Source organism: Lissotriton helveticus, chromosome 3_1 (genome assembly GCF_964261635.1).
Source record: "Lissotriton helveticus chromosome 3_1, aLisHel1.1, whole genome shotgun sequence".
Lineage (NCBI taxonomy): Eukaryota > Metazoa > Chordata > Amphibia > Caudata > Salamandridae > Lissotriton > Lissotriton helveticus.
Window position 1 is genome coordinate 1,533,374,405 of NC_136061.1, and position 26,491 is coordinate 1,533,400,895.

The 26,491-nt window shown below is 49.1% G+C and overlaps 1 protein-coding gene across 2 annotated transcripts in view; it reads right to left on the reverse strand.

Annotated features, from left to right (window-relative positions):
• Positions 1-26,491, reverse strand: part of HMBS (hydroxymethylbilane synthase) — a 99,935-nt gene that overhangs the window by 34,235 nt on the left and 39,209 nt on the right. For both annotated transcript variants that reach the window (XM_078682196.1, XM_078682197.1), the window contains exons 6-12: positions 22,947-23,024; positions 19,952-20,029; positions 19,770-19,845; positions 19,543-19,656; positions 18,626-18,664; positions 17,696-17,815; positions 16,604-16,657 (exon numbers count right to left, since the gene is read on the reverse strand). In XM_078682196.1, coding sequence (XP_078538322.1) covers positions 16,604-16,657; positions 17,696-17,815; positions 18,626-18,664; positions 19,543-19,656; positions 19,770-19,845; positions 19,952-20,029; positions 22,947-23,024 — 559 coding nt within the window. The remainder of the gene's footprint in view (positions 1-16,603; positions 16,658-17,695; positions 17,816-18,625; positions 18,665-19,542; positions 19,657-19,769; positions 19,846-19,951; positions 20,030-22,946; positions 23,025-26,491) is intronic.

A 26,491-nucleotide genomic window follows, 5' to 3' on the forward strand; every position in this document is an offset into this window, starting at 1 on the left:
TTTAATTATGTTCATACAGTCTGGTGGTAAGTTTAAGTAGCCAGACTCTAAGACCTCAGGAGCCAGATCGGCAAATTCAATTGGTTTGGTTCTGGGTGCCTTATTTCTCCATGGTTCTGTGTTAACAGGGATGGCGTGAGCCGTAATTTCTGATGTGGAACCAGTGAGAGATTTAGTAGCGTGGTGAACCACGGCTGACGTGCCCATGTGGGGGCCACTAGTATTAGTTCGAGAGACTGTTGTCTGAGCTTGCGTACTACTAGTGGAATGAGTGGGAGAGGGGGAAAAGCGTACGCAAATCGGCCTGACCAGTTCATCCATATCGCATTCCCCTCCGACCGTGGGTGTGGAAACCTGGCGGCGAAGGTTGGACATTTTGCATTTTCGTGGGTGGCAAACAGATCTATCTGTGGATGCCCCCACTTTTGGAAGAATGGTTGGAGAACTTGTGGGTGCAGCTCCCATTCGTGAATCTGTTGTGACTGACGACTCAACAGATCCGCTATCTGATTGTGAATTCCTTGAAGGTGTTCTACTGTCAGTTGTATGTTTTGAGGGATGGCCCATCTCCAAATGTTCTGTGCAAGCTGGGACAGTTGCAGAGAGTGTGTCCCCCCCCTGTTTTTGTATATAATACATGGCTGTCATATTGTCCGTCCGGATTAGAACAGCTTTGTTTTGTACTTGAAAAGTCTTGAGTGCTAGGAAAATTGCTAGCAACTCTAAATGGTTGATGTGGAACTGTTTCTGTTGGTTGTTCCATTGGCCTTGTGTGGTATAATGCAAGAGATGGGCTCCCCATCCTGTGAGGGATGCATCTATCGTGAGCACTATTTGTGGAACAGGGTCTAGGAACGGCCGTCCCTTTGTCAAGTTTTTGGTGTTCCACCATTGCCGAGAGCGATATGTACAGCTGTCTACCAACACCAGGTCTGTGAGCTGACCTTGAGCTGATTCCACTGTTGTGCTAGACATTCTTGTAGTGGGCACATTTGCAGTCTTGCGTGAGGAACTATGAAGATGCAAGACGCCATCATGCCTATTAGTTTCATGAACACCCTGGTTTGAAGAGAGTGTTGGCATTGAAAAAGGGAGACGAAGTTCTGAATGCTTTGAATCCTGGCTTGACTGGGATACGCTAGAGCTGCCGATGTGTCTATGGTAGCGCCTAGATATTGAGGAGCGTGCGAAGGCTCTAGGTGCGACTTGGTGTAGTTTATTGTAAACCCTAAGCCGTGTAATGTTTGAATCGTTTGTTTTGTGTGTTGTACACACTGGTTGAACGATCTTGCTTTTATGAGCCAGTCGTCGAGGTAAGGGAAGACATGTATCTGTTGTCTTCTGAGATGTGCTGCTACTACTGCTAAGCACTTTGTAAACACTTGTGGTGCTGTTGTGAACCCGAATGGAAGGACTTTGAACTGATCGTGTTGTCCTTGTATGACAAACCTTAGATACTTCCTGTGCGCAGGATGTATAGGAACATGAAAATAGGCGTCCTTTAGGTCTAGTGTCAAAAGAAATTCTCCCTGTTGTAGTAATAGGAGTACTTGTTGTAAAGTGATCATGTGAAAATGATCTGATTGTATGTAGTGGTTGAGGGGCCTGAGGTCGAGAATTGGTCTTAATGTCCCGTCCTTCTTGGGGATTAGGAAGTACAGGGAGTAAACTCCTGTTCCTTGTTCCTGTAAAGGGACCACTTGAATAGCATCTTTTTCTAGAAGTGCTAGAACTTCCTGTTGAAGCAGAGTTATGTGTTCTGCGGACATTGGACGCTGCCTGGGTGGTATGTTTGGGGGGGTTGCTGTGAATTCTAGGCAGTAGCCATGTTGGATAATCTGTCTTACCCACTTGTCTGTTGTGATGGAATTCCAGACAGGTAGGAACTGTGATAGTCTGCCCCCCACAGGAGTTGAATGCTGTAGGGGAGGCAGAGGAAAGTCACTGTTTGGGAGGGAGTAGAAGAGGAGCGGTTATTATTACCTCTACCTCTTCCCTTATTGTTGTTGCCTCTGTATCCTCCTCTAAAGTAGCCTTTATTAGAGGAGGTTTGTGTGTTTGTCTTAAAAGATGATGTGGCATCTGTGCCGGTCTGCTTGGAGCCTCCTCTATAAAAGGAGCGGCGAAAAGAACTTCTAGTCTGGGTGGATTGTAATGCACTCATAGACTTAGCAGTGTCCGTGTCTTTCTTCATCTTCTCTAGTGTGTTGTCTACTTCCGGCCCGAACAACTGGTTCTGATTGAAGGGCTGGTTCAGGATGGTAGTTTGTACTTCTGGTTTGAAACCTGAAATGCGTAACCATGCAGGACGTCTGAGAAGAACACTAGTATTAACTGCTCTGGATGCAGTGTCAGCTACATCTAGTGCGCATTTAATTGAGGCATTAGATATTAATTTGCCTTCTTGTAAGAGCTCTGCTGCCTGATCTTTGTATGGATCTGGTAGGTCTTCCATTAATTTTTCTAGTTGGTCGTAGTGAGCCCTATTGTAGCGTGAGAGTAAGGCTTGTGTGTTTGCTATGCGCCATATGTTTTTTGCTTGCGCCGCAATCCGTTTCCCTGACGCATCAATAATTTTAGATTCTTGGTCAGGCAGGTGTGAGTCACCAGAAGTTTGGGAATTGGCTCTTTTACGTGCATTTGACACTACCAAAGAGTCTAGTGGCAGATGTCCCTTAATGTAGACTGGATCAGCTGGTGCTGGTCTATACTTTTTTTCTATTCTGGGATTTAGCACCCTACATTGTACTGGATCTTTAAAAATGTCTGGAGCATGTTTAATGACTCCTTTGATCATGGGTAATAGTTGAGTAGACCTTTGTGACTGCTCAAATGTGTCTAATAAGAAATCCTCCTCAATGGCATCAGAGTGCATTGAAACTCCATGGTAAAGGGCAGCTCTGTTTAATAGATGATTAAACCCAATACTATCCTCTGGAGGGGAAGGTTTTGTTGGGTAGTACAGAGGATCAGGGATGTCTGACACATTGTTTGGTGGAAAATTATATGCATCGTCATCTTTGGGATATTCTGGATTGACATCCTCATCTAAAGGGTATGTATGTGGCTCTAGTACGTCATCCCCCCACCTAAATCATACTCCTCGTCAGTGTGGTGTGATGATGCAGGAGATTGAACAGGAGAAGTTATAGGTTCAATATAAGGAGGGATAGGAGAGGAAGAAGGTGAAAGAGAGGAAGGGTGCATTGGAGAAGTTGCACAATCCTTTTTGGCAGGAACTACAGGTGGAAGTGGTGTGTCTGCTGGTCTTTTCTTATACGGAATTGCTTCCACATGTCCAGTTTTTGGATTAATATGGACTTTTTTCTGTCTATGATCTGGTCTAAACAGTTCTTCCTCTTCTATAATCTTCTTCGGCGTCTATTTTTTCGGTGCCGATAGGGGTTGCTTAGTGTTCTTTGCCTTAGGAGGAGTGATTGAGTCCTGTGGCAATTTTTTCGGTGCCGGAGGTGGTTTAGGCTTGGTAGGCTTGTCAGAGGGTTTAGGCGTGTCTGTATCAGGCATTGGAGTCTTTGGTACCGATATTGGAGATTTTGGCGTGGAGACAGGTTTTGTTGGGCCTGCGGCGCCGGAATCTAGCTTCCCTTCCTTATTTTTGGAACCAGAGGGTTTCGGAGTCGAAGCTTTCGGGTCCGGTACGGTTCCTGGCTTCGGCACCGTTGTCTTTCGGTTCGGGTGCCGAAGGGTGTTTTGGCTTCGGTGTCGAAGAGTCCTTCGGTGTCGAAGGATGTTTCGGTGCCAATGGAGGAGGTGGAATTGGCACATGTGGTTTTTTCGGCGCCGAGGCACCAGAAGGCGTAGTCTTTTTCCTCGGAGCCGATCCCGAAGGCGGGGCGTCGGAGGGTAAATTTCGGTCTTGACTGGGCCCCATGGGCGGAGTGCTGACCGTTGCCTCTTGTTTGGGTAGTGTCTGTTGTGCAGGGGCAGAGGTACTCACGGGTTGTCGAGATGGAATCAAATCGTCCGTGTCCTCTGCTCCCGATATGATCTGGAGATCAGGCGAGTCTTCCTCAGCGACGAGTGGAGCCTCGTCCTCGGAGATATCTTCGAGTGGGTTCTCGTCCTCGGAGACGTCTTCTTCGACGATCTCCTCCTCAAAGATGGCCTCCGGTGCTGGCGCTGATCTTATCTCGTGTCGACGGGCCCTCCGATCCCGAATGGTCTTCTTCGATCGGAAGGAGGCACAGGCTGTGCAGGTCGACTCGTCGTGTTCTGGCGAGAGACAGAGGTTGCAAACCTCGTGATGGTCGCTATGAGGGAATTTTGCTCGACATACCGGGCATCTCTTGAATGGAGTTCTGTCCATGAGGAGTAGGCCGTACGGCGCCGATATGCCGAACGGCCCGCGTCGACGTACCGGGATGTAGCTGGTGATGTCGAAAAGTCTATTCGATGTTGAAAAAAGTAGTTTCACGCTTTGAAAATGCAGAAAAAGTATTTTCTAGCCGGAGCGGCAAACTTTCATCCGAACCCAGTGGCGGAAAAAAAACAATCTAGGATGGAGTCGATGACCATGCGCAGTATTGTCCAAGGGAGGAGTCACCTATCTCGTGACTACAAAGACTTCTTCCAAGAAGACAACAACCTGCAATCATCCGAGCCCAACACCAGGTGGCGATCTATTGCTAAGTGTACAATCTGCTGCTCATATGCCTCGAATATATATACACATTATATATATATATATATATATATATATATATATATATATATATATATATATATATATATATATATATATATATATTGCAAACCACAACTCCGGTGTCTGGCCAGTACCGGCTCGCGAGCGGGTCGTCGTTAGGGTCCCGGCGGCCCAAATATCCAAAAGAGATTTCCCATATGCAAGGAAACGTTACGACAACACTCCAGAAGTTGCTGTGCTTGAAAATTTATTGGCAGCAAAACAAACAACGCGTTTCACCAAACAGGCTTGATCAAGCCTGTTTGGAGAAACGCGTTGTTTGTTTTGCTGCCAATAAATTTTCAAGCACAGCAACTTCTGGAGTGTTGTCGTAACGTTTCCTTGCATATGGGAAATCTCTTTTGGATATATATATATATATATATATATATATATATATATATATATATATATATTTTTTTTTATACTGATCTAAGGAGGTGTTTGCCATCTTATATTGATAATTAAAAATAAAATGGCACTGCATTATTATGTAGGATCACACATACGTGATGAAACATTCATGTACCTACAGAATGGCATGGCCGGAAACAGCAGCAGTCATTGCGCCTTTTTTTCCCCGGTTGTTGCACTGCATCGGAAAAATACACTGGCATAGCCAAAAGGTCAGCAAAGAGACCTACTGGCTTTGGCAGTGTGTGTTTTATTTAGCTGTCAGAACTCCATGGGACTTTCTCACTTTCCTGACTTGCTTTAAGGGCCCGCACAATTATTAGAAAGGTTATTTTTCCTTCTCAGCATAGGCTCGACAGATGTATACGGCTAAAAGGCCGCTCACCTTTGGATGAATGCTTAACGTCCACTCCCCACGCATACCCGGACACACACATTTCTAATACCATCACTTTTACTGCCTGTAGGGTCTTAGGCCCTAGGCTCACATGAAGACAACTTAGGGACACAGACACATAGTTGGGGTACTGTAACTAGCCCAGGGCACATGCACCCGGCCACTTTTAGTGACAGGGTTATCTGACCGGTGACACCTGTGATGGATGGGTGTGGGGTGAGTACGACAGGTCAGCCCACGGGGAGTGCCTGGCAAACCAGAATAATGCCAAACACTAAAACGTGTCCAGAAGGGCATTACATCACTCCCAAACTTTATTGAAAAAGAAACAAACAAGTCCAACGTGTCAGGCCACTGGATGTGAATCACTTACTCTGCCAGTTGCAAGGCCAATGCACCGCCACTAGGTGGTACTTCAGGCACTACAGGAGGCCACGGCAGCTTCATGTCAGTTGCACTCAGGGCTGGTGCGGCCTCGGGTCCTGCCGTGCACTTCACACCTGAAGGGATGCCACGTCTAAATGCAGGCATCAGGATCACACCGCCGTATGTCTCTCGCCAGCCTACAGCCCTTCTTCGAGGCGGCAGACGACTCCGATCCTAGGTGCACGACATTGTGGACAGGGAAACATTTGCAGCAGCACTGCAACTTTGCATTCTCTCTACCCTCAGAATGCTCACATGGGTGGTACTGTTCTGGGCCTCCTGCCCACAACAAACTAGAAAACTGCTGCCAGCTTAGACACAGAGTCAGATCCACTCTTCGCCATTGTATGGTCTTGGGCTCTAGGCCCATATGCAGAAAAATTAGGGACAAAGACACATAGTTGGGATGCCGTTAATTGGCCTAGGGCACGTGTGCCCGGCCGCTTTTATGGACAGGGTCACCTGACCGGTGATGAATGGGTGTGGAAAGAGAAGGAGAGGCCAGCCCTCGAGAAGTGGCTGGCAAACCAGTATAATGCCAAACACTAGAACGTCCCCAGCAGGACACTGCACTGCCCATGCCTTCTACCAACTGGTCTTTTTCTTACTTTATTTTTTTGTTACAGAAGTCGGGCATCAGCACCCTCCTGATGGCCGCTTGTCATCTTGGTAGAGTAAACTAAGATGGACACTGCAAAAAAAAACTTCCAAGAGGGGCTGGAACATCTGTGGGGCCCCGATGAAGCCATGGGTTCAGCACTTCAAAATCGGGCCTTTCATCGAAATAATACTCACCACACCCTGAACATTGGGACAGTTGTGTCGTCTCCCCACGCACTGCCTCTACCAGCATAAAGAACTACGGGAACTGTAGGCGATATTTTTAAACTACAGGAGGCGTGCACTCGATACCTGTGGGGTAGAGCTCTCCGTCCAATAGGAGGGCAGCAGGAGCAGTAAAATGTGGAGATGAAATTGTGCAGCGTTTTTGGACAGGCATCTGTTGGAAGGCGAAAGGGTCGCCGAAATGCATATGCCCGTTGTCCTCAATAAAAGCTTCAAAAGGATTCCCCTGTGTGGCTTCTTTCTTCCCGGTGTGGAAGAGTTGCTGGATATTTTGCACCCTGGCCAGTAGCGTGTTTAAAGGGGCCCGTTCCGTCAAGTGGCCGGAGTGTATGCTGGTGCAGCTGCTGCTGAAATCTTCATACCAAGGGATTGGTGAACTCCGGCCCGCCTCAGCTTGTGGGGAAAAGGGACAGGGCTGCTACCAGGAGCAGCTCGCCACTGTGCGAGGAGAAGGGAATCATTTATCCCGACTCGCGGCCCGCCTGGCTCTTCCAAGAGGGGCTGGAACGTCATTGGGGACCCGATGAAGCAAAGGGTTAAGCACTTCAAAATCGGGCCTTTCATCGAAATAATACTCACCTCACCCTGAACATTGGGACATTTGTGTCATCTCCCCACGCACTGCCTCTACCAGCATAAAGAACTATGGGAACTATAGGTGATATTTTTAAACTACAGGAGGCGTGCTCTTGATACCTGTGGGGTAGAGCTCTCCGTCCAATAGGATGGCAACAGGAGCATATAAGGTGGAGATGAAATTGTGCTGAGTTTTTGGACAGGCATCGGAGGAAGGCGAAAGGGTCACCAAATGCATTATGCCCGTTGTCCTCAATAAAAGCTTCAAAAGGATTCCCCTGTGTGGCTTCTTTCTTCCCGGTGTGGAAGAGTTGCTGGATATTTTGCACCCTGGCCAGTAGCGTGTTTAAAGGGGCCCGTTCCGTCAAGTGGCCGGAGTGTATGCTGGTGCAGCTGCTGCTGAAATCTTCATACCAAGGGATTGGTGAACTCCGGCCCGCCTCAGCTTGTGGGGAAAAGGGACAGGGCTGCTACCAGGAGCAGCTCGCCACTGTGCGAGGAGAAGGGAATCATTTATCCCGACTCGCGGCCCGCCTGGCTCTTCCAAGAGGGGCTGGAACGTCATTGGGGACCCGATGAAGCAAAGGGTTAAGCACTTCAAAATCGGGCCTTTCATCGAAATAATACTCACCTCACCCTGAACATTGGGACATTTGTGTCATCTCCCCACGCACTGCCTCTACCAGCATAAAGAACTATGGGAACTGTAGGTGATATTTTTAAACTACAGGAGGCGTGCTCTTGATACCTGTGGGTTAGAGCTCTCCGTCCAATAGGATGGCAACAGGAGCATATAAGGTGGAGATGAAATTGTGCTGAGTTTTTGGACAGGCATCGGAGGAAGGCGAAAGGGTCACCAAATGCATTATGCCTGTTGTCCTCAATAAAAGCTTCAAAAGGATTCCCTTGTGTGGCCTCTTTCTTCCCGGTGTGGAGGAGTTGCTGGATTCTATATCTTTAGGAAGGTTGCTGTATAGTTATGACTTGTTGGACCCGGCCTCATGGCGTGGTCCTACCCCTCCCGCATGGCGGGCCCCGGACGACATCGGCCCTCCACCGAGCCCCGGGCGGCCCCTTCCGCCCGATCCTGCACGCACCAACACTATCGGTCCGGTTACCACCACGGGCCACCACACCGGCCTGACTCCATCATGGGCCCATCACGTCCTGAGCACGAGGCCTCGCCCGACTCCATCTTGGGACCACCACGTCACGAACACGCGGCCCTGGCCCAGGCCCAGCGAAGCCCAGACATCGAGGCGCCCAGATCTACCCAGGTGGTCGAGTGGCCACTCGACAGATCCCGGAGGAGGGGAGTTTCGATGGCCCTCCAACCGTCCCCGGACGCCTGGTATCGATCGCCTCCGGCATCCCTGGGTGCTGGCCCCACCCCCCTGCTGGGTGTCTGGACACCATCTTCCCGGCCCCTCTGACACCCAGGCGCGAGGGTCCGGACATCAAAGGACTCCAGTCCTATATCTGGGCCAGCCCCGGAGTAGGACGGCAGTTGTATCCTGGACTGGAAGCCCTGCTGACGCTGTCACGGCCGACACCAGAAGAACTCACTTGCCTGTAACCTGAAGCTACCCTGGGAGCCTGCTGGCGCTGCCGCAGCCCACCTTTGCTGAACCATCTTGGGAGCCTGCTGGCGCTGCCGCGGCCCACCTTTGCCGAACCCTCTTGAGAGCCTGCTGGCGCTGCCGCGGCCCACCTTTGCTGAACCATCTTGGGAGCCTGCTGGCGCTGCCGCGGCCCACCTTTGCTGAACCCTCTTGGGAGCCTGCTGGCGCTGCCGCGGCCCACCTTTGCCGAACCATCTTGAGAGCCTGCTGGCGCTGCCGCGGCTCCACCTCTCGGAACCCCCGGCTCGAGGATTGAGAGCTGTGCGCAGGGTATCCCTTCATACACCCTAACCGAGACTGTCCCGCTACCCTGACCCCCTTGTTCGAGACTTTACAGACCCCCTCGGTCTACTTGTACATATCGCTGGGAACCAGCGGCCTTTATTTCCTGATAAAGCTTACGAACTCAACCTCTGGTGTGGTGTCCGTTTGTAGTGTGTGGTTCCTCTGCTGTACGATCCTAGGAGAGGGCCCTCACCCAGGAGGCCTCTCAGTAACACTCGGCTACTTCTTGACGGAGAGGTGGACCTAGGGGTGGTTAGTCAGACATCTTCTGCCGCCCCCGGGGTCGCCTTTCCAACATTGGTGGCAGCGGTGGGATCCGAGCCGACGCAGATCGTACAGAGAGTAATTCGCTCACTACCGAGAAAAACACACCGCGACCATGACTACTCAGGAAACCAGACCGACGGCGGAATTCCAGAAAGAAAAGATGGAAGATTACAGCCACAAGGAATTAAAACAATTCTGCAAGGACCTAGGCATCGCTACCACGGGCCTCAACACCAAAGAGGACTTTAAATCAGCCCTGCAAGCCTGGGCGGACGCCGATAACGCGCCGCCCCAGAATGAAGATAACCCGGGCCCACACGGGCGCCCGGAGACCGACGCGAACCCAGCGGGGGAAAGACCCACCAACCTGGACACGGGCCTCCCCCACGGAGACGCCCGAGAACAAGAGAAGAACCGGCTCCACGAGTTGGAGCTCGCCCGACTCCGACAAGAAGGAGAGATACAGCTGGCAGAAAGGAAATTAGCCCTCGAGCAACTACGGCTAGAAGGAGACCTAGAGGAAAGGCGAAGACAACGAGACCTCGAAGAAAAGAAACTCATGCTCGAGCATGAGTGCGGCCTCAAAGAACTGGAAATCAAGGCCAAGACAACAGAAACCGGCACCGCCGGGGGTAAGACCTCATCCCCGCCGGTGGACACGAAGGTGCACATACCCAAGGAGGTCGTCAAAGAATACTATAAGAACGACGACATCCAACAGTGGTTCAAAGCCTACGAGGTCGCCATGACCGCTCATCGAGTACCCCTCAAAGACTGGGGCGCCGGCTTATGGGGAAAGTTCATCAACGAGGGGAGAGACGCCCTGCTAGAGCTCCCCGACGCCGAGATGACCTCGTACGAACACATGAAGACCGCCCTCCTCACTCGCTACGGACTCACCCCCGAAATGTACCGGCAGCGATTTCGAGACTGTAAAAAAATCCCCGGTACCACTTGGGTGGAGTACGTGAACTTTTACAGCAGAGCCTTCGAAGGGTGGATCAGAGGCTGCCAGGTCACCACCTACCAGCAGTTGGTCGACCTCATCCTATGGGAGCACCTTTCCAATAATTGCTTCGTCGAACTCCGGCAGCACCTCCTCGACAGCAAATTGACAGAGCCACGAAAACTCGCTGTCGAGGCGGATAGATGGGTGAGCAACCGAGTTCCCCGGAGTCCGATGGGAGACTACGGCCGGGGATCCCTGGGGAACCACCGACCACGGGGCGGCGGAGGAGGCCAGAGCAGGGGCCGAGACACCCCCACAGGGCCATCCCCTACCTCCCCGTCGCCATCCATGGGTTGGAGGGGGGGCCCCCCAGCAAGACCCGGGCCCCGCCCGAATGTTACGTGCCACAGATGCCAGCGACAGGGCCATTATGCGAACGACCCTCTCTGCCCGATGAACCAGCGACCCGGCACCACCGGTCCCCCGAGCCGCCAGATCGCGGCCGCCGCCTTGAGCGCAGAGGGAGGCGAAGAAGAGGGCGACGACACCGAGCAGGCCGAGTGGGAGCCCGCAGCCATGATCTTAGCCTGCCTGGGTGATCGAGACATGATCCCCCGAGACCCGATACCAGGTAACACCCAGAAATACCGCCAATGGGTCACCATCAATGGACGCCGGGCCGAAGCCCTCCGGGATACTGGAGCCAGCGTGACGGCGGTCCGCTGCCACTTGGTGACCCCCGAACAAATTCTCCCCAACGTCTTGTGCCCTGTGCGGTCGGCGGACAACTCTGAAAGTTTGTGCCAGATGGCCCGCATCCCCTTCGAGTGGGGAGGGGTGTCGGGCATGCTGAAAGTGACTGTCCGAGATGATGCCCCCGTGGACTGCCTCCTCGGGAACGACCTGGAAAGTTCCCTCTGGGCCGGCGTAGAGCGGAGAGAGCATCTGGGGATGCTAGGCCTTCCCGAGTGGGTTTGTGCGACCACCCGCTCCATGTCCGCCCGGGCCTCCCCCCCAACGGAGGAAGCCCCGATCGAGGAGCCAGAGTGGCCCGCACCTCCACCGCCCGCCGTCCCCGAGGACACCGACCCTGAACCCGGCCCCCAGGGGCCCAGCCATGAAGAAATCACCGAGCTCGGCCACCTTCCAGAACTAGCTCAGTGGCGCCAAGAAGGTGGCCCCACCCGCGAACAATTCCGACAAGAACAGAGCACCTGTCCCTCCCTCGAGGGACTTCGACGACAAGCCGCCACTCAAGCCGCTGGAGACCCTGCGGGGTCCCACTGGGTCTATTGGGACAACGACCTTCTTTACAGTGAACAGAAGATTGCCGAACTAGGGGCCAGCCGGGTGCTGGTTGTTCCCCTCCGATTTCGAGACTTCCTCTTGAACTTAGCACATGATGTGCCCCTCGCCGGGCACCTGGGGCAGGACAAAACTTACAGCCGCCTGGTGACTCATTTCTACTGGCCGAAAATGCGCAACGATGTGCACAATCACTGCAGATCCTGCCCGACCTGTCAAGCCAGCGGGAAGAGCGGGTAGAAAGTCAAAGCCCCGCTCCAGCCGTTTCCAATGGTCACCACCCCCTTCGAGCGAGTGGGGATAGACATTGTGGGGCCCCTGGACCTCCGCACCTCTCAAGGGCACCGCTTCATCCTCGTGCTGGTGGACCATGCCACCCGCTATCCGGAAGCCATCCCCCTCCGAACCATCACGGCCCCAGTAGTAGGCCGAGCCCTAATGGGGATCTTCTCCAGAGTCGGCTTCCCCCGAGAAGTCGTGAGTGATCGGGGCACAAACTTTATTTCCAAATATATGCGATCCCTGTGGCAACAGTGCGGGGTCACATATAAGTTCACCACCCCGTATCACCCCCAAGGGAATGGACTTGTGAAGCGGTTTAACCGAACACTGAAAGGGATGATCAAGGGCCTAGAGGAGCCGCTACGACGCAAATGGGATGTTCTGCTGCCTTGCCTCCTGTTTGCATATCGCGAAGTACCCCAGAAGTCCCTGGGGTTCAGCCCCTTCGAACTATTGTATGGGCACCCGGTCCGAGGCCCCCTCAGCCTGGTCAAAGAAGGCTGGGAGACGGCTGTCCGAGGTGCTCCACCAGATGTCTACCAGTACCTCCTGACCCTCCGCAACCAGACTCGGAAGTTCCGGGAACTTGCCGAAGCCAACCTTGAAGCCAGTCAGGAGGAGATGAAACGCTGGTATGACCAGAACGCCTCGTCCATCGAATTTGAACCGGGCCAGCAGGTCTGGGTCATGTCCCCGGTTGAACCTTGTGCCCTCCAAGACAAGTGGACGGGGCCCTTCAAAGTGGTGGAGCGCAAGAGCCCCGTCACCTATCTGGTGGACATGGAGTCCCCCAGGAACCCCCTCCGAGGTTCTACACGCTAACCGGCTCAAGCCGCACTTTGCCCGCACTGAACTAAGTCTGCTATTAGCGACCGATGACGGAGCGGAAGACGACTCCGAACCCTTGCCAGATCTCATGAGCACCACTGATAAGGACGGCTCCATCGAAGGGGTCATGCTCTCCTCCACCCTGACCCCGGAGCAGCACCATGACTGCCGGCAGCTGCTGGGGCAGTTTGCAGATCTGTTTTCCCTCACCCCCGGAATCACCCGGTGGTGTGTCCACGATGTAGACACCGGAGACAGCCCGCCTGTAAGACACCGAGCTTTCCGAGTGCCCGACCGAGTGCGGGCCTGCATCCAGTCCGAGGTGGCCAAGATGCTAGCGCTGGGGGTAGTCGAACCCTCCGACAGTCCGTGGGCCAGCCCCGTTGTCCTGGTCCCTAAAGCCGCCGCCCACGGCACGCCCCCGGAGCTCTGGTTCTGTGTTGACTACCGGGGGCTGAATGCCGTCACCAGGACCGACGCCCATCCCATCCCCCGGGCGGATTAACTGATCGATCGCCTGGGGGCTGCAAAGTATCTCAGCACCTTCGATCTCACGGCCGGGTATTGGCAGATCGGCCTCACACCTGGAGCGCAAGAGCGATCAGCCTTCTCGACCCCTGATGGCCACTACCATTTCAAGGTGATGCCCTTCGGCATGAAAAACGCCCCGGCCACCTTCCAGAGACTCGTGAATAGAGTGCTGGCCGGGCTAGAAGAGTTCAGCGCCGCCTACCTAGACGACATTGCGGTGTACAGCCTCCGCTGGGATGCACACCTGACCCACCTCCGGGAGGTCCTGTCGGCCCTCCGACGGGCCGGACTAACAATAAAGGCCAGCAAGTGCCAGATCGGCCAAGGGTCCGTGACTTATCTGGGACACCAGGTGGGGAGCGGCCTGGTGGCTCCCCTCCAGCCACAGATTGACGCCATCCGGGCCTGGGAGCCCCCAATCACCCAAACAGCCGTCCGAGCCTTCCTGGGGCTCACAGGATACTATCGGCGCTTCATCAAAGACTATGGAAGCATTGTGGGACCCCTCACAGAACTGACCTCCAAGAAGCTACCCCAGAAGGTGTGCTGGACCCCAGAGTGCCAAGCAGCCTTCGAGACCCTAAAGACTGCCATGTGCACCGCCCCTGTGCTCCAGGCCCCCGACTACAGCCGAGAGTTTGTGGTCCAAACCGACGCCTCGGAACACGGCATTGGGGCGGTCCATTCCCAAGTGAACTCTGAGGGAATCGACCTTCCCGTTGCCTTCATCAGCCGGCGGCTGCTCGCCAGAGAACAGCGCTGGAGCCCCATCGAGAGGGAAGCCTTCGCCGTCGTGTGGGCTCTAAAGAAGCTCCGGCCCTACCTCTTCGGCACCCACTTCCGGGTCCAGACCGACCACCGGCCCCTGCGGTGGTTGATGCAGATGCGGGGAGAAAACCCGAAACTGTTGCGATGGTCCATCTCCCTCCAAGGGATGGACTTCACTGTGGAGCATCGCCCCGGCAACGACCACGCCAATGCTGACGGCCTCTCCAGATTCTTCCGCCTCGGCGAGGAGAATCCCCAAGAAGATGGGTGACTCTCCCCTGTCTTCAGCTGGGGGGGGACGCGTGTTGGACCCGGCCTCATGGCGTGGTCCTACCCCTCCCGCATGGCGGGCCCCGGACGACATCGGCCCTCCACCGAGCCCCGGGCGGCCCCTTTCGCCCGATCCTGCACGCACCAACACTATCGGTCCGGTTACCACCACGGGCCACCACACCGGCCTGACTCCATCATGGGCCCATCACGTCCTGAGCACGAGGCCTCGCCCGACTCCATCTTGGGACCACCACGTCACGAACACGCGGCCCCGGCCCAGGCCCAGCGAAGCCCAGACATCGAGGCGCCCAGATCTACCCAGGTGGTCGAGTGGCCACTCGACAGATCCCGGAGGAGGGGAGTTTCGATGGCCCTCCAACCGTCCCCGGACGCCTGGTATCGATCGCCCCCGGCATCCCTGGGTGCTGGCCCCACCCCCCTGCTGGGTGTCTGGACACCTTCTTCCCGGCCCCTCTGACCCCTAGGCGCGAGGGTCCGGACATCAAAGGACTCCAGTCCTATATCTGGGCCAGCCCCGGAGTAGGACGGCAGTTGTATCCTGGACTGGAAGCCCTGCTGACGCTGTCACGGCCGACACCAGAAGAACTCACTTGCCTGTAACCTGAAGCTACCCTGGGAGCCTGCTGGCGCTGCCGCGGCCCACCTTTGCTGAACCATCTTGGGAGCCTGCTGGCGCTGCCGCGGCCCACCTTTGCCGAACCCTCTTGAGAGCCTGCTGGCGCTGCCGCGGCCCACCTTTGCTGAACCCTCTTGGGAGCCTGCTGGCGCTGCCGCGGCCCACCTTTGCCGAACCATCTTGAGAGCCTGCTGGCGCTGCCGCGGCTCCACCTCTCGGAACCCCCGGCTCGAGGATTGAGAGCTGTGCGCAGGGTATCCCTTCATACACCCTAACCGAGACTGTCCCGCTACCCTGACCCCCCTTGTTCGAGACTTTACAGACCCCCTCGGTCTACTTGTACATATCGCTGGGAACCAGCGGCCTTTATTTCCTGATAAAGCTTACGAACTCAACCTCTGGTGTGGTGTCCGTTTGTAGTGTGTGGTTCCTCTGCTGTACGATCCTAGGAGAGGGCCCTCACCCAGGAGGCCTCTCAGTAACGCTCGGCTACTTCTTGACGGAGAGGTGGACCTAGGGGTGGTTAGTCAGACATCTTCTGCCGCCCCTGGGGTCGCCTTTCCAACATGACTTTTCTTAAAGAAAAATCATTCAGAGATGGTTACCACTTGTGCACAAGAATAAGCACCAACCATGTCTGAATGACTTTCACACCAGCTATCTATAGGGGAAAAAAGCATTGGCAAAGACAACAGGCTTCATGGGCAAAACCTATTGTCTTTGCCAATGCTTATTTTCATAAAGTGTTGGAGTGTTGACCAAGCCAATGTGCAAAATCAGAAATTTTGCAGCCCACGTGTCAGTCTATTGTTCTATATTATTGTTTGAAAAATTGCCATGTCAACAAATAAGAGGGGGAACCAGGAGCTTGTTCAGGTCCAGTGTCCGTGCTCCACAAATGACCATTAAATCATAAGGGACACTATTCCACGTTGAGTGTGCAATGTGTCACCCAGTCAATAAAAAGAAAGATTGAGAGTAGAAAAGAAGAGGAGAGGAGGAGGAAAAAGAGAGAAGCAAAAGATCATGCTTCATCATTGGGCTTTTGCGAAAGCCTGATGAAGCATGACATCCTTCGGGGTGTGTGAGGGCAACTAAGAGGCCAAACTTGGCCCTCCCCTTCGGGATAAGATCCTGGATGCTGGGGATGAATTTTTTCCTCTCACTTTTTCCTCCTCCTCTCCTCTGCTTTTCTACTCTCAATCTTTCCTTTTATTGGCTGGGTGACGCATTGCACCCTCAACGTTAAAAATTGCCATTCCCTTTATTTGTTTATACCAATTTTCTTAGGGTTGGCCAATAAAGGGATTCAGTACGTTGGGCGCCAGAATTCACCTTTACAAAGACTTTAATCAAGTCATAATAATAATACTGAGATTTATTAAGCGCGACAGCTACCCCCAACACAGGGGTGTCCCGGCACTATCTGTGATTAATCACCCTATGTCGAAGTGGGCTTAGTACTGGGTGTAAACAAAGAGAAGCACTATACCTGGGAGTCGTTCAATGTGGAGTTCACTGCTACCGGTACGCTACAGCCACCTTCCTATAAGAGATAAAGATTTTGGTGAGCAGTGAGGTTAGCCAAGACAGCAATATCTACCTCTATTTACACAAGTCAGTGGCGATTCATTCAACCATGGAAAGTTACAGGTGATGTTCCCCGGTAAAGGAGACGATAGATCGAGAAAGAAATAAGAAGAGGCTGGGTGTACTCTTCGACTATTCGAGTAAATCTCGGGCTTCATCCATCAGCTGCAGGGGTCCCTACACCCAACCTACTTAGTCTAGACTCTTGGGGGTAACTAGAAGAGCCGTTAGCAGGCAAGTATGGCTGAAGTGGAATAAACTGCATCCCTGGGTACGCAACATACTCAACCACAACAGTACAAGCCTGTGAACGAGTTCACATTTCCCAGGAAGCAGCAAGCCTCTAGTTGTGTCTGAAGGGAGCTTGAGCTTTCCAGTTCTAAGCATTCAATTCTTCAAACCATCATAGTTTGGTATTGTGGGACTACTGATTCTATTGACGTCAAACAAAAACATGTCTCCCAGAAAGTATTAGGCTATTAAACAAAGCCTAGGAATAGAATCATGGAATAAATCAATCTTCTTTATTCGACTTGAAGAAATAAAATCATAAAAGTAAAACGCAAAACAATACATTTCACTAAAAATATAAATCATAAAATACCAGTAGGTTGACTTTAATATGCCAGAAAGATGGCGAGATAAAAAATAGCACACTGAGGGAGTGGTTAAGAACTGAAGAAACAGTAAAGCAGGTCTCACTTAGTTAAAATTCATTGTCTTCAAGAGTGGAAGTATATAATTAAAACGCAAATAGTTGCGTTTCAAGCAGCCCACAACTATGTGCAAGGTATCATTAATGGAAACATTGTCGCAATCACACACACAGAGAGCCTAGAGTCATTAAAAGGCACAAGCTGCGGGAATAGATTAAGCCTAGAAAAAAAAAGAAAACATCAGCAGCATTTACTGGTGAGGTGGAATGTCCAAGAGTAATTCAGTACACCCACATATGTTGTGTAGCAGGGGCATGACAGAGCAATTGGTTACCTACCAGCTGTTTCATGAAAGCTCTCTCTGCGATGCACTGCAGGACAGTCTCTGGATCATGAAGAGCAGATGCCATGTTCAGGATGTCTTGGTCATTGACCCTCACCTCAACTGCCAACGCGCCCTGAGGGACGAGGGATAGGACACAGGCTCAGTGAGATCTTACATTGCAGGATGCATAAAAACGGTGACATATCATTTCCAGCGCACCAATGTTGCTGACTAAAATGAGGTGGACACACTTTAACCTTAGCTCTCAATACCTTGTAAGAGACTTGCAGAAAACCGAAGACTACAGGAACTGTAACCACAACATGAGAATGGGGGACCCTGCAGGACTCATGGGCTATTTCTGTCCAGACATCCTCTACTACAGATTACACATTAGTTTCCATCAGACATGAAGATGGTTGTTTCACAGCAATGCCCTCCCCACTTTAGCAGATAACCTTTAGGGCGAAGATACTGAAGGTAAATGGACAACCAGGGCTGCCATGTCCTTGGACCTCTCCTTACACTCTAGCTCGGCTCACGTTCCTTATTGATCTCACACCACGATTGCTCTAAATCATTTGCTACAGAATAAAAAAAGGCTTTGAACACATTTTGCCCTTGCTAGCCTTGATTTAACGAAGGTTCATACAGTTGACACTCTTTCTATGAAAGAAACTTGTTTAGGTGAAACCAGGCAAAAATGATCATAAGCTCTTGTTTTAAAAACAACCAGCTTGGCGCCGAAATAGTACTTTAATGCCCCTCTCCTATCTTCCTTCTCTCAACTCGCCATGATATACCAAAGAAGGCTGTCAAACAAGCAGGGACGAGTGCAGCCCAACCATTAGCTGCCAAATTGTGAGAACATTCATGCTTAAAAAGAAGTAAAACCACATTCAACTCCTCCTGCCCTTTGCCACCAAGACACAGTTCTACATACCTGTCCCACGGCATACATGCAGTCTTCAGGGTGCAATACCTGCAGAAAACACAAAATTAATCTACTTACTTACAGTGACAATGCCAGGTACGCATAAGTGTCCACGTACCTGCCACCACGATCAACCTATTCCTCGAATTCCAACACAACTGGCAGTATTTGGGGGCCTGAGGAAGAGCTAAACCTAGAAATGTGTTGGGCAGACTATTGGTAACAGAAAGAAAAAGTAATCAGACCTATAATAACTATGCTAGTAGAACAAAGTAAAAAGTGATACCCGTTTGTGAAAAACAGTTACCCGATCATTCTCAGTGTGTTGAAATACTGCAACCTAGTGCAACACGCGGTGTGCTCTGTGCCCCCAGTGTGCGCAGTGCATCTTTCCAATGCCTCCCTGGCAGAGATCACAAGTTATTAGGCTGTCAGAATCCAAAGCAATGTAAACTATAAACCTAGGACTAGACATGCATTTCACACTTAACATGGGACAACTTGATAACTTTGCCCTGGATTCTGCTGTCGTATTGACCAAGTCGTTTAGGTCCTTCCATTCTACCTATCAGATACGTTGAGCACTCTTCCACTAGCTCTCTTTATTTCTGCAGGTACCAAGACTTTTTACTGACCCACCAGCCGCTCTTGGCTCAGCTGCATAGATACAAGAGCAGCTGAGGAGCTGGGATATGGACATATCAAAGAGAACCCTACTGAATTATACCTTTTCAAACTGCCAATTGCTGTGCTAAGACCATGGTTGGTTTTGGAGAGTGGGTGCGGAAGAAGACACCACCCCTTGCCACAGCTACCGCTCATAAGTAACAATTCCCTTAGACTTCCTCTTGCCTTCCCATTGCCTCACAATATCTTACCGTCTGCACCTACGTTCCATCTCATGGCTGTGTCCCACAACTATTTACCTGCCCGATGCGGCTTTCCCACCCCATCCTCCGGAGCCCAGCGGCAGCCAGGATGATGGCACTGAACTCATTGTTTTCATCGAGTTTCCTCAGCCGCGTATTCAAGTTGCCTCGCTGAAGGGTCGCGTCAAGGGTCAATCAGCAACATTGGAAATACACCAGATCATATTAAAAAGGCAATATGGCAGCTAACCCCCACCCAGCTCGAACAATTTAATAAAGGATACAATGTCCCTGAATTCGAGGTGAGAGAACTTCTTTTTGAGCTGGGCGGCACGGCGTAGGGAACTGGTCCCAATCACACTAGGGAAAGAAGTAGTGTCAGTGATGAGACGATTGACAAGTGTGATACACCCCAAAGCGCACATGGGCAGAAGCTTGCACCCTTTCCCCAAGGTTATTACTTTACCTCTTCTCCGGAAGAGAGCTTAGCGTCCTTCCAGCATTGCTTGGGTGAAAAACAACAGCATCGTGAGGGTTTTCACGTCTACAATGAAGAGTAATATGGCATGATAAATAATTAAAATATGTGAACACTCATTCCACTTACCCAGAACTTCCAAACCAGCAACATTAGCAACATGCAGAATACATGTATACCCACTCATAAGTGAAATATTCATAAATCATATGCAGACATCAACTTGACTGTAACAATGGTTCTTTAACATTGGGCCACTTCTCAGATTAACATACTTTGAATCTTTCCCATGGCTAATAAGGGCCCCCTCACCTGCAGAGTGTAGTTAAAGAATGAGGTCTAAGAAGGATCCCACATTAAACATATGCAAGTTACTTGCTTTTGCCAAGAATTCTTCAGTATAGCTTTACTAGAATTCCCATATTCTTTAGCATGGAATAATCCCAGCGATTGGGTTGAATCTTGGTTTGACTTCAACAATGAATAACACTTAAAGTGTGAGAGTCCCTAAAAGATACGCAGGCTGGAAATTTGACCTTTACTTATGTATAGAAATAGCTTGATAGCACAGTATCTCCAAACTCGAGCTTTGAATATTTGTCGCTGCTTAGGGCCAAGAACTTCTCATACTTGAGGCTGATAGGGTGCCCATGCTAGAGAAGTAGTTACAAAAGTGTAGCAAGACGTAGTTATCAAGTTGTTTTAGTAAATTTGACATCTAATTTAATTTGTTATTGCGGTCATAAAAAAACAAAAAGGTATGGATAAATTCTATGCAAACCAGAACGTGAAGTGTCCGGATTTCAACAACCAAAAACATGCTGCCATGAAGACTACATAAACATTGAGTGTCTTAAAAAGGTTTTATAGCAAACTGTGTCTTAAAGTAGTTTGACTCGTGCGAGTTGGATCTTACAGTGCATCTGTTGCCTGAATAAGGGTTGTGGATAGGCACACCGTGGCTTCTGCCTGTTTTTTTTTTTAGTTAAGAAAGTATCAAAATAGGACATCAGCCTATACAACTTATTAACAATACTTTGAAATACTACAAGCTCCAGCATACGTTCTGAACCAACAAACAAATACTAAAAGTAAGCTACCCTTGTCATACATATAGGAACATAACTAAATTATGAAGTCAATAAACAATTAAATAAATTACTTACAATACCAATCATCAATTACTAGATCATATCCTGATAGCCAGGAGTGTGTACGGTCAGTCATTCATGAAGAGGTGCCCAGATTTTTCTAAACTTTCTATATCTTAGATTATTGCTAATAATCGCTATTTTTAAAGCCATAAAAAAAATCAGCTCCTCCCAACATACGTTACAATCCGGAGTTTTCCTTTGAAGCCATAAGCATGCAACATCCAGTCTAGCAACAGTGACAGCAAAAAATATAATCCTTAAAGATGGGATAGTCTACCAGTAGCATATCCCAAAATAATAGCTATGGAATCTAGACGAATACTATTTTAAACACTCTTAACAAGTTGCTCAGAACATTTCATCCAAGACACTACTACAACTAGACAGGAATAAAAAATGTGTAGTATCTGCGGCAACAGTTCAAAGTCTTCCTCAAGCCCCATTTGTGCAGACTATACAGTGTATTATAAAAATTATACAGGGTTTTAAAAAAAAAAAGTGAACCTTAAGTTTTGAGACATCAAGGGGCGGATTACGATGTTGTGCGGTTTCTGCCCAACACCATCTTGGATTCGGGACCGACCGATTACGATGCGACCGAACACGGTTCAGTCGGAGTCCCATTGTTTCCTATGGGAGCCTGTGTTCGACCGACAACACAGGCTCCTATGGGGAAATGGTGTGTGTGTGTATGGCAAACCCTGCACCCTGTTGCGGACACCCTATGGGGCCTGCCACACAGTGCAGGGTTTTATGGGGGGGTCCCTTAGGCACCCCCTCGGCCCACAACCGGAGGCCTCAGGATGAAGGAAAGCCTGCTAGGGGCCCCAAAGTCTCTTTCCGACAGCCTTTCCGTGTTGGACAGGCCAACTCGGAAAGGCTATTGGAAATCGGCATCGTAATTGCACGGTCAGAAATGCTGTCCATAGAGGTGTATGATGCGTTTCCAACCAACACAAAACCTTCGAGAGCCAGTCGGAAACGATTCGGAATGATTGGGCGGTTTATATTCCGACCGAGAACATCATACATTGGTTGGGCGGATTGTAAACCGACCGAGTCGGGAGGAGGCTTTCCACCCGACATCATAATGAGCCCCTAAGTGTAGCTAGTGCTAGCATATAAAAAAATACGAACAGAGCCACGACTAGGTGTCTTAACAAAATTCTAAAAAGGAATTTTGATCCACCACTACCACCTCCATCCGTTGGTGTTGAAAAAAAGCCCCTTAATTGTAGGTATCTAGACATACCACAAGTGTTACATAATTCATATTATGCTTTCATTATTCCATGCCTTCTATTTCCGTTTCACGGGTTAGTGTACGAAGCCACGCAGCCCTGGCCAAGTTTTCTAGCAAGAGCAGTTTATTTAAGGTGGACTTGCTACGAGCTGGGTCTGATTTATGTAGGCAGGATTTCCAACAGTGAACTATTATGCACACAAATCTAGAGAAGGAAGGCTGGCTTCTTATGAAGAGTCAGGACTTCTAGAGTTTACACCAAAGCAGGAGCTTAGCACAGGCTCCTGCGGCACAGAGGGGCTCACAATCCTTAAGGGGTCCCTAACCATTGAAGTGGTGCCCCATTTAGCCCAAGGCAAATTAATATCAGCGAGATATGGTGGCCCCTCAACACATTCTGCAAGGATTTCCATCTTTTGCCTTACACCACTTCACCAGAGATTACAAAAGATACATTTAGCCTTGTCCAAAATACACAAGGGATCCCTTGGACGCAAACTAAAAAAAGATCAAGTTGGTAGATCTGCCTCCTCAATCTACTGTGCTCTTCCCAGCTCTCTCAAGGTTCACACTAAAGTGCACTTACTTGCAGATGGCTCCAATGGTAAACCCGAGAGGGAGGGTTGTTGGCAAATCCTTCAAGGAGTGAACAACCAGGTCAACCCTGAAGATGTGAAAGGAAAAAAGGTCAGAGGGAGGGAACACAAGCCATATACAGAGGGAACAATGGATCAGCAGATGGAGGGAATAAAGGAGAACGAAGAGGAATAAAGTGCTAGAGAGAGAACAGGAGAGAGAAAGAAAGAATGAACCAACCAGTGAGTAGAGTTAGCGAGAACTACAGATCACAGAGAGTGGTCACGGGGCAGATGCAAAATGCCCGGGTTAGAAGGAGGATCTGTGAAAGAGAGGTGACAGTTTGCATCTGCATGGGAGGTGCCTCATTGAACAGGCAATGAGCAGGAGAAATTAGGTTGTTGTATAGGAAATGTGTGTTCCTCCTGTATAGTTGAATCCTGGGAGTTTGATCTGTTACACAGTCAGACGCTGTCTGTTTGGTATGGTCTTTTACTCTGGTGCAGTGCCTAGGTCGGCCATTTTGTGGGTGATGAGCAATGGCTGTGCTTGTGTATGCATCTTAATTCACAAGAATGAAAGTGTGGCGCACATGCCATCTCCAACCACACCCTACACTGTTCAGAAACTTATTGGCAAGGACATCCTACTGTAACGCATTTACTGTTCAAATGAGCTCTGTGTCGTTGTGGGACATGTAATATAAGCTGTTCTTCACTTTTCTAAAGCTCCACGCATAATTTTGTACTAAACACTCTTAATCAACTAATAAAAGACTACGGTGACCAGGATAGTCATGTTCATTCATTATTTTTAGTAACCAAGCTACAGGGACTACTTTGTTTTAATTTTTGTTGATCTCAAAGTACCGATGACCGATGGCTAAAGCTGCATTGTTACGCGTCTGGAGAGAGGAACCCACTCACAGAGATATCGGAAGATTGTTTGTGAACTTGGGCTACTTGCGGCCAGTCATAATATAGGTAAACTGTAGGGAAAACCGGTAATCCAGAGATCTGACGCTCAGGGAGAAAATATGGAGCAGTAAATGTTAGCCCACAAATTTGTTTATACTAGAGAAGGTTGCCCTCGTAAATTTATCAAGATCTGGAGGCAAATGTGCAGCTGTTATGGGCAAGAATGAGTCCGTGAAAAACAACCTTGGCTCATAAGACATTTATTGTTTAACAATGCAGTTATGTTGGTGATCTTCCTATATTTTTGTTATTCAGCGATGCAACAATAAGGTTAAACATTTGTTTTCTCAATGTTGTCTTGGACTCCAATAACACAAAGTGGTGTACTCCATGAACTGCTCTGAAAGTTACTTGACTGCTGATGCCGCTTTGTTTACACTTTTTCAGTTTCAGCTCAAAACAATCAAAATTGTCAAATTTTTAACTCCTTTCTTACAAAAGCCAGGGAAGCCCGGCACTGAATGACCATGGTTGTTAAACTTATTTGAGGTTTACGTTTAAGTATTGGAAGGTTTTGAAAGTGAACCACAGGGAAATGTTAGTTTCTTGAACTACATTTGGCCGCAAAAGGTATAGAGGAGTTCAAACGTTTAACTCCATTTTATTAACAGCACTGGGATTTCGATACGTATGCTGTCCAACAAATGCAAGGCAGACATGGTTTAAAAAAATAATAAAAAATAATAAAATACATCAATTCCCTTTTAGAACAAAGACATTTTTTTATCCCACAGCAAAGAAGAGGAAGAAAGTATACATAAATGTGTTGCCATTCTAAGAATGTTGGCTGTGTCCTCTAACTTAAAAAAAATAACATATAAACAAAGTTATTAGACATCAAATTCTAATGAAGACTAAGTAAAAAAATGTTGAGAGGTGTGAACTGATTTTAGCAAGTTATTTTAAATATGGCTTGAAGAAATAGAACAAGATAAAATTACTAACTGGCAGGAGGTATTGAAGGAAGAAAGTTTGCCATCACTGTGGTATTCAATCCAATTAGTCAAAAGCTACAGATTTTTTTCATGTGATTGATAAGTTATTTAAGAAGTGTGGGCGTGAAGGCCATTTTGGCACTTTATAAAGATCCTTGTGTCACGAAACTGGTGCTCATGTAAAGCGCACCGATACCCTATATATTTGGGTCTAGTTTGTGCTATATAAAACTCTAAAAAATAAAATAAAATAAATAAAATCCTAATACAATGAGCGTCAGTTCCATTTCAGGGTTAACTGACAAGGACAATGCTGATTGTTCGACTACAATATGGTTTATGCGTCGCAGGTATGAGAAATTCCAGAAGACTTTTACCATAATGAAATATTAGGATTGGTTTGCACTGAAGTGAATGCTGTGGTTGTACACAATCATAGAAACATAGTTAATATATGTTGCATCGTGTTGACATAAAGCACTGAATCTAATTTGATACTTAAAGTAAATATATCAGTTCAGAAAAGAAGGACAAGAAGGAGGAAATCCTATGTTGTACAGAAAGGAGAAGCAGTGTTGGGATGGCCTCCACAGAAGAGATGGGAAGTGCATTACACAAATGAATCCTACAATGAAAAGTGTGTGTTGAGTGCGGACACTGGTCATAAGTTGAGCCACAAGGAAGTGTATAGGTTAAGTACAAAATATAAAGATGTTTTCAGTGAGAGACTGAGGCAATCTGAAATGTTTCATCATCATAAAGTATTAATGAAAAATGGTGGCTAGCTCTAGGTGTGAAGTCTCTCAAATCATGAGAAGATTTAGACGTTCCATTCTTTTGTTACGCTTAAATGAGCATGTATGGATGGCTAGCCAGCGCCTGCCTAATATCAATGAATTAGCATAACTACAAAGAAGACCTTATTCTACATTAGATTTAACTTCTTCGTACCACCAAATGGAAATGGAGGAAAAAGTCAGGAATTTTCATGACACCTAAAGGATCATAAAAGTTTGAACACCTCCAAATTAGTTTAACCAGTACTGCATCGGCCCTACAGACAATTATCTACACATCATTTAACGCTCATGATGTGGCACGAGCTCTCGCAGATCATACTGGAATGGAAAGGCCTTGCCCTGAAATTGAAAATGTGTAAACTAAGTTTAAAGTCTGTTGAGAATTTGGGTCATACCATTTTATCTGAAGGTACTGAACCAAAGAACAGTCTAGTAGATGCCAATGTTAGAGCACTGGATCCAGTCTCCGAAGAACAAGTGGATGGGTAGAATCCGAAGGAACCAAAGTGGAACCGTTCAGACGAAGATGCAAGAAAAGAGCATGGTATTGTTGGGGAGTAGAGCAGAAAAAGACATATGATATCTTCTAAATGAAACTGTAAATGCTCAGACTCTTAAAGTGATACATTGTTGATGAAATGCATTGAGTCAGCTGATGCCAGCAACTATGGTTTGGGTGTAGTGTGGTATCAAAAAACAAGGGGACAAAAATTGGGAGGTGGCACGGGATTGGAAAAGACTGAATGCATATGAAGGATACTATTCTGTATTAGAGAAAGAATTGTTAACTTGCTACAAGCTTGCTGAATGTTTAGATACATTTTTATGAAGTACCAAGTACAC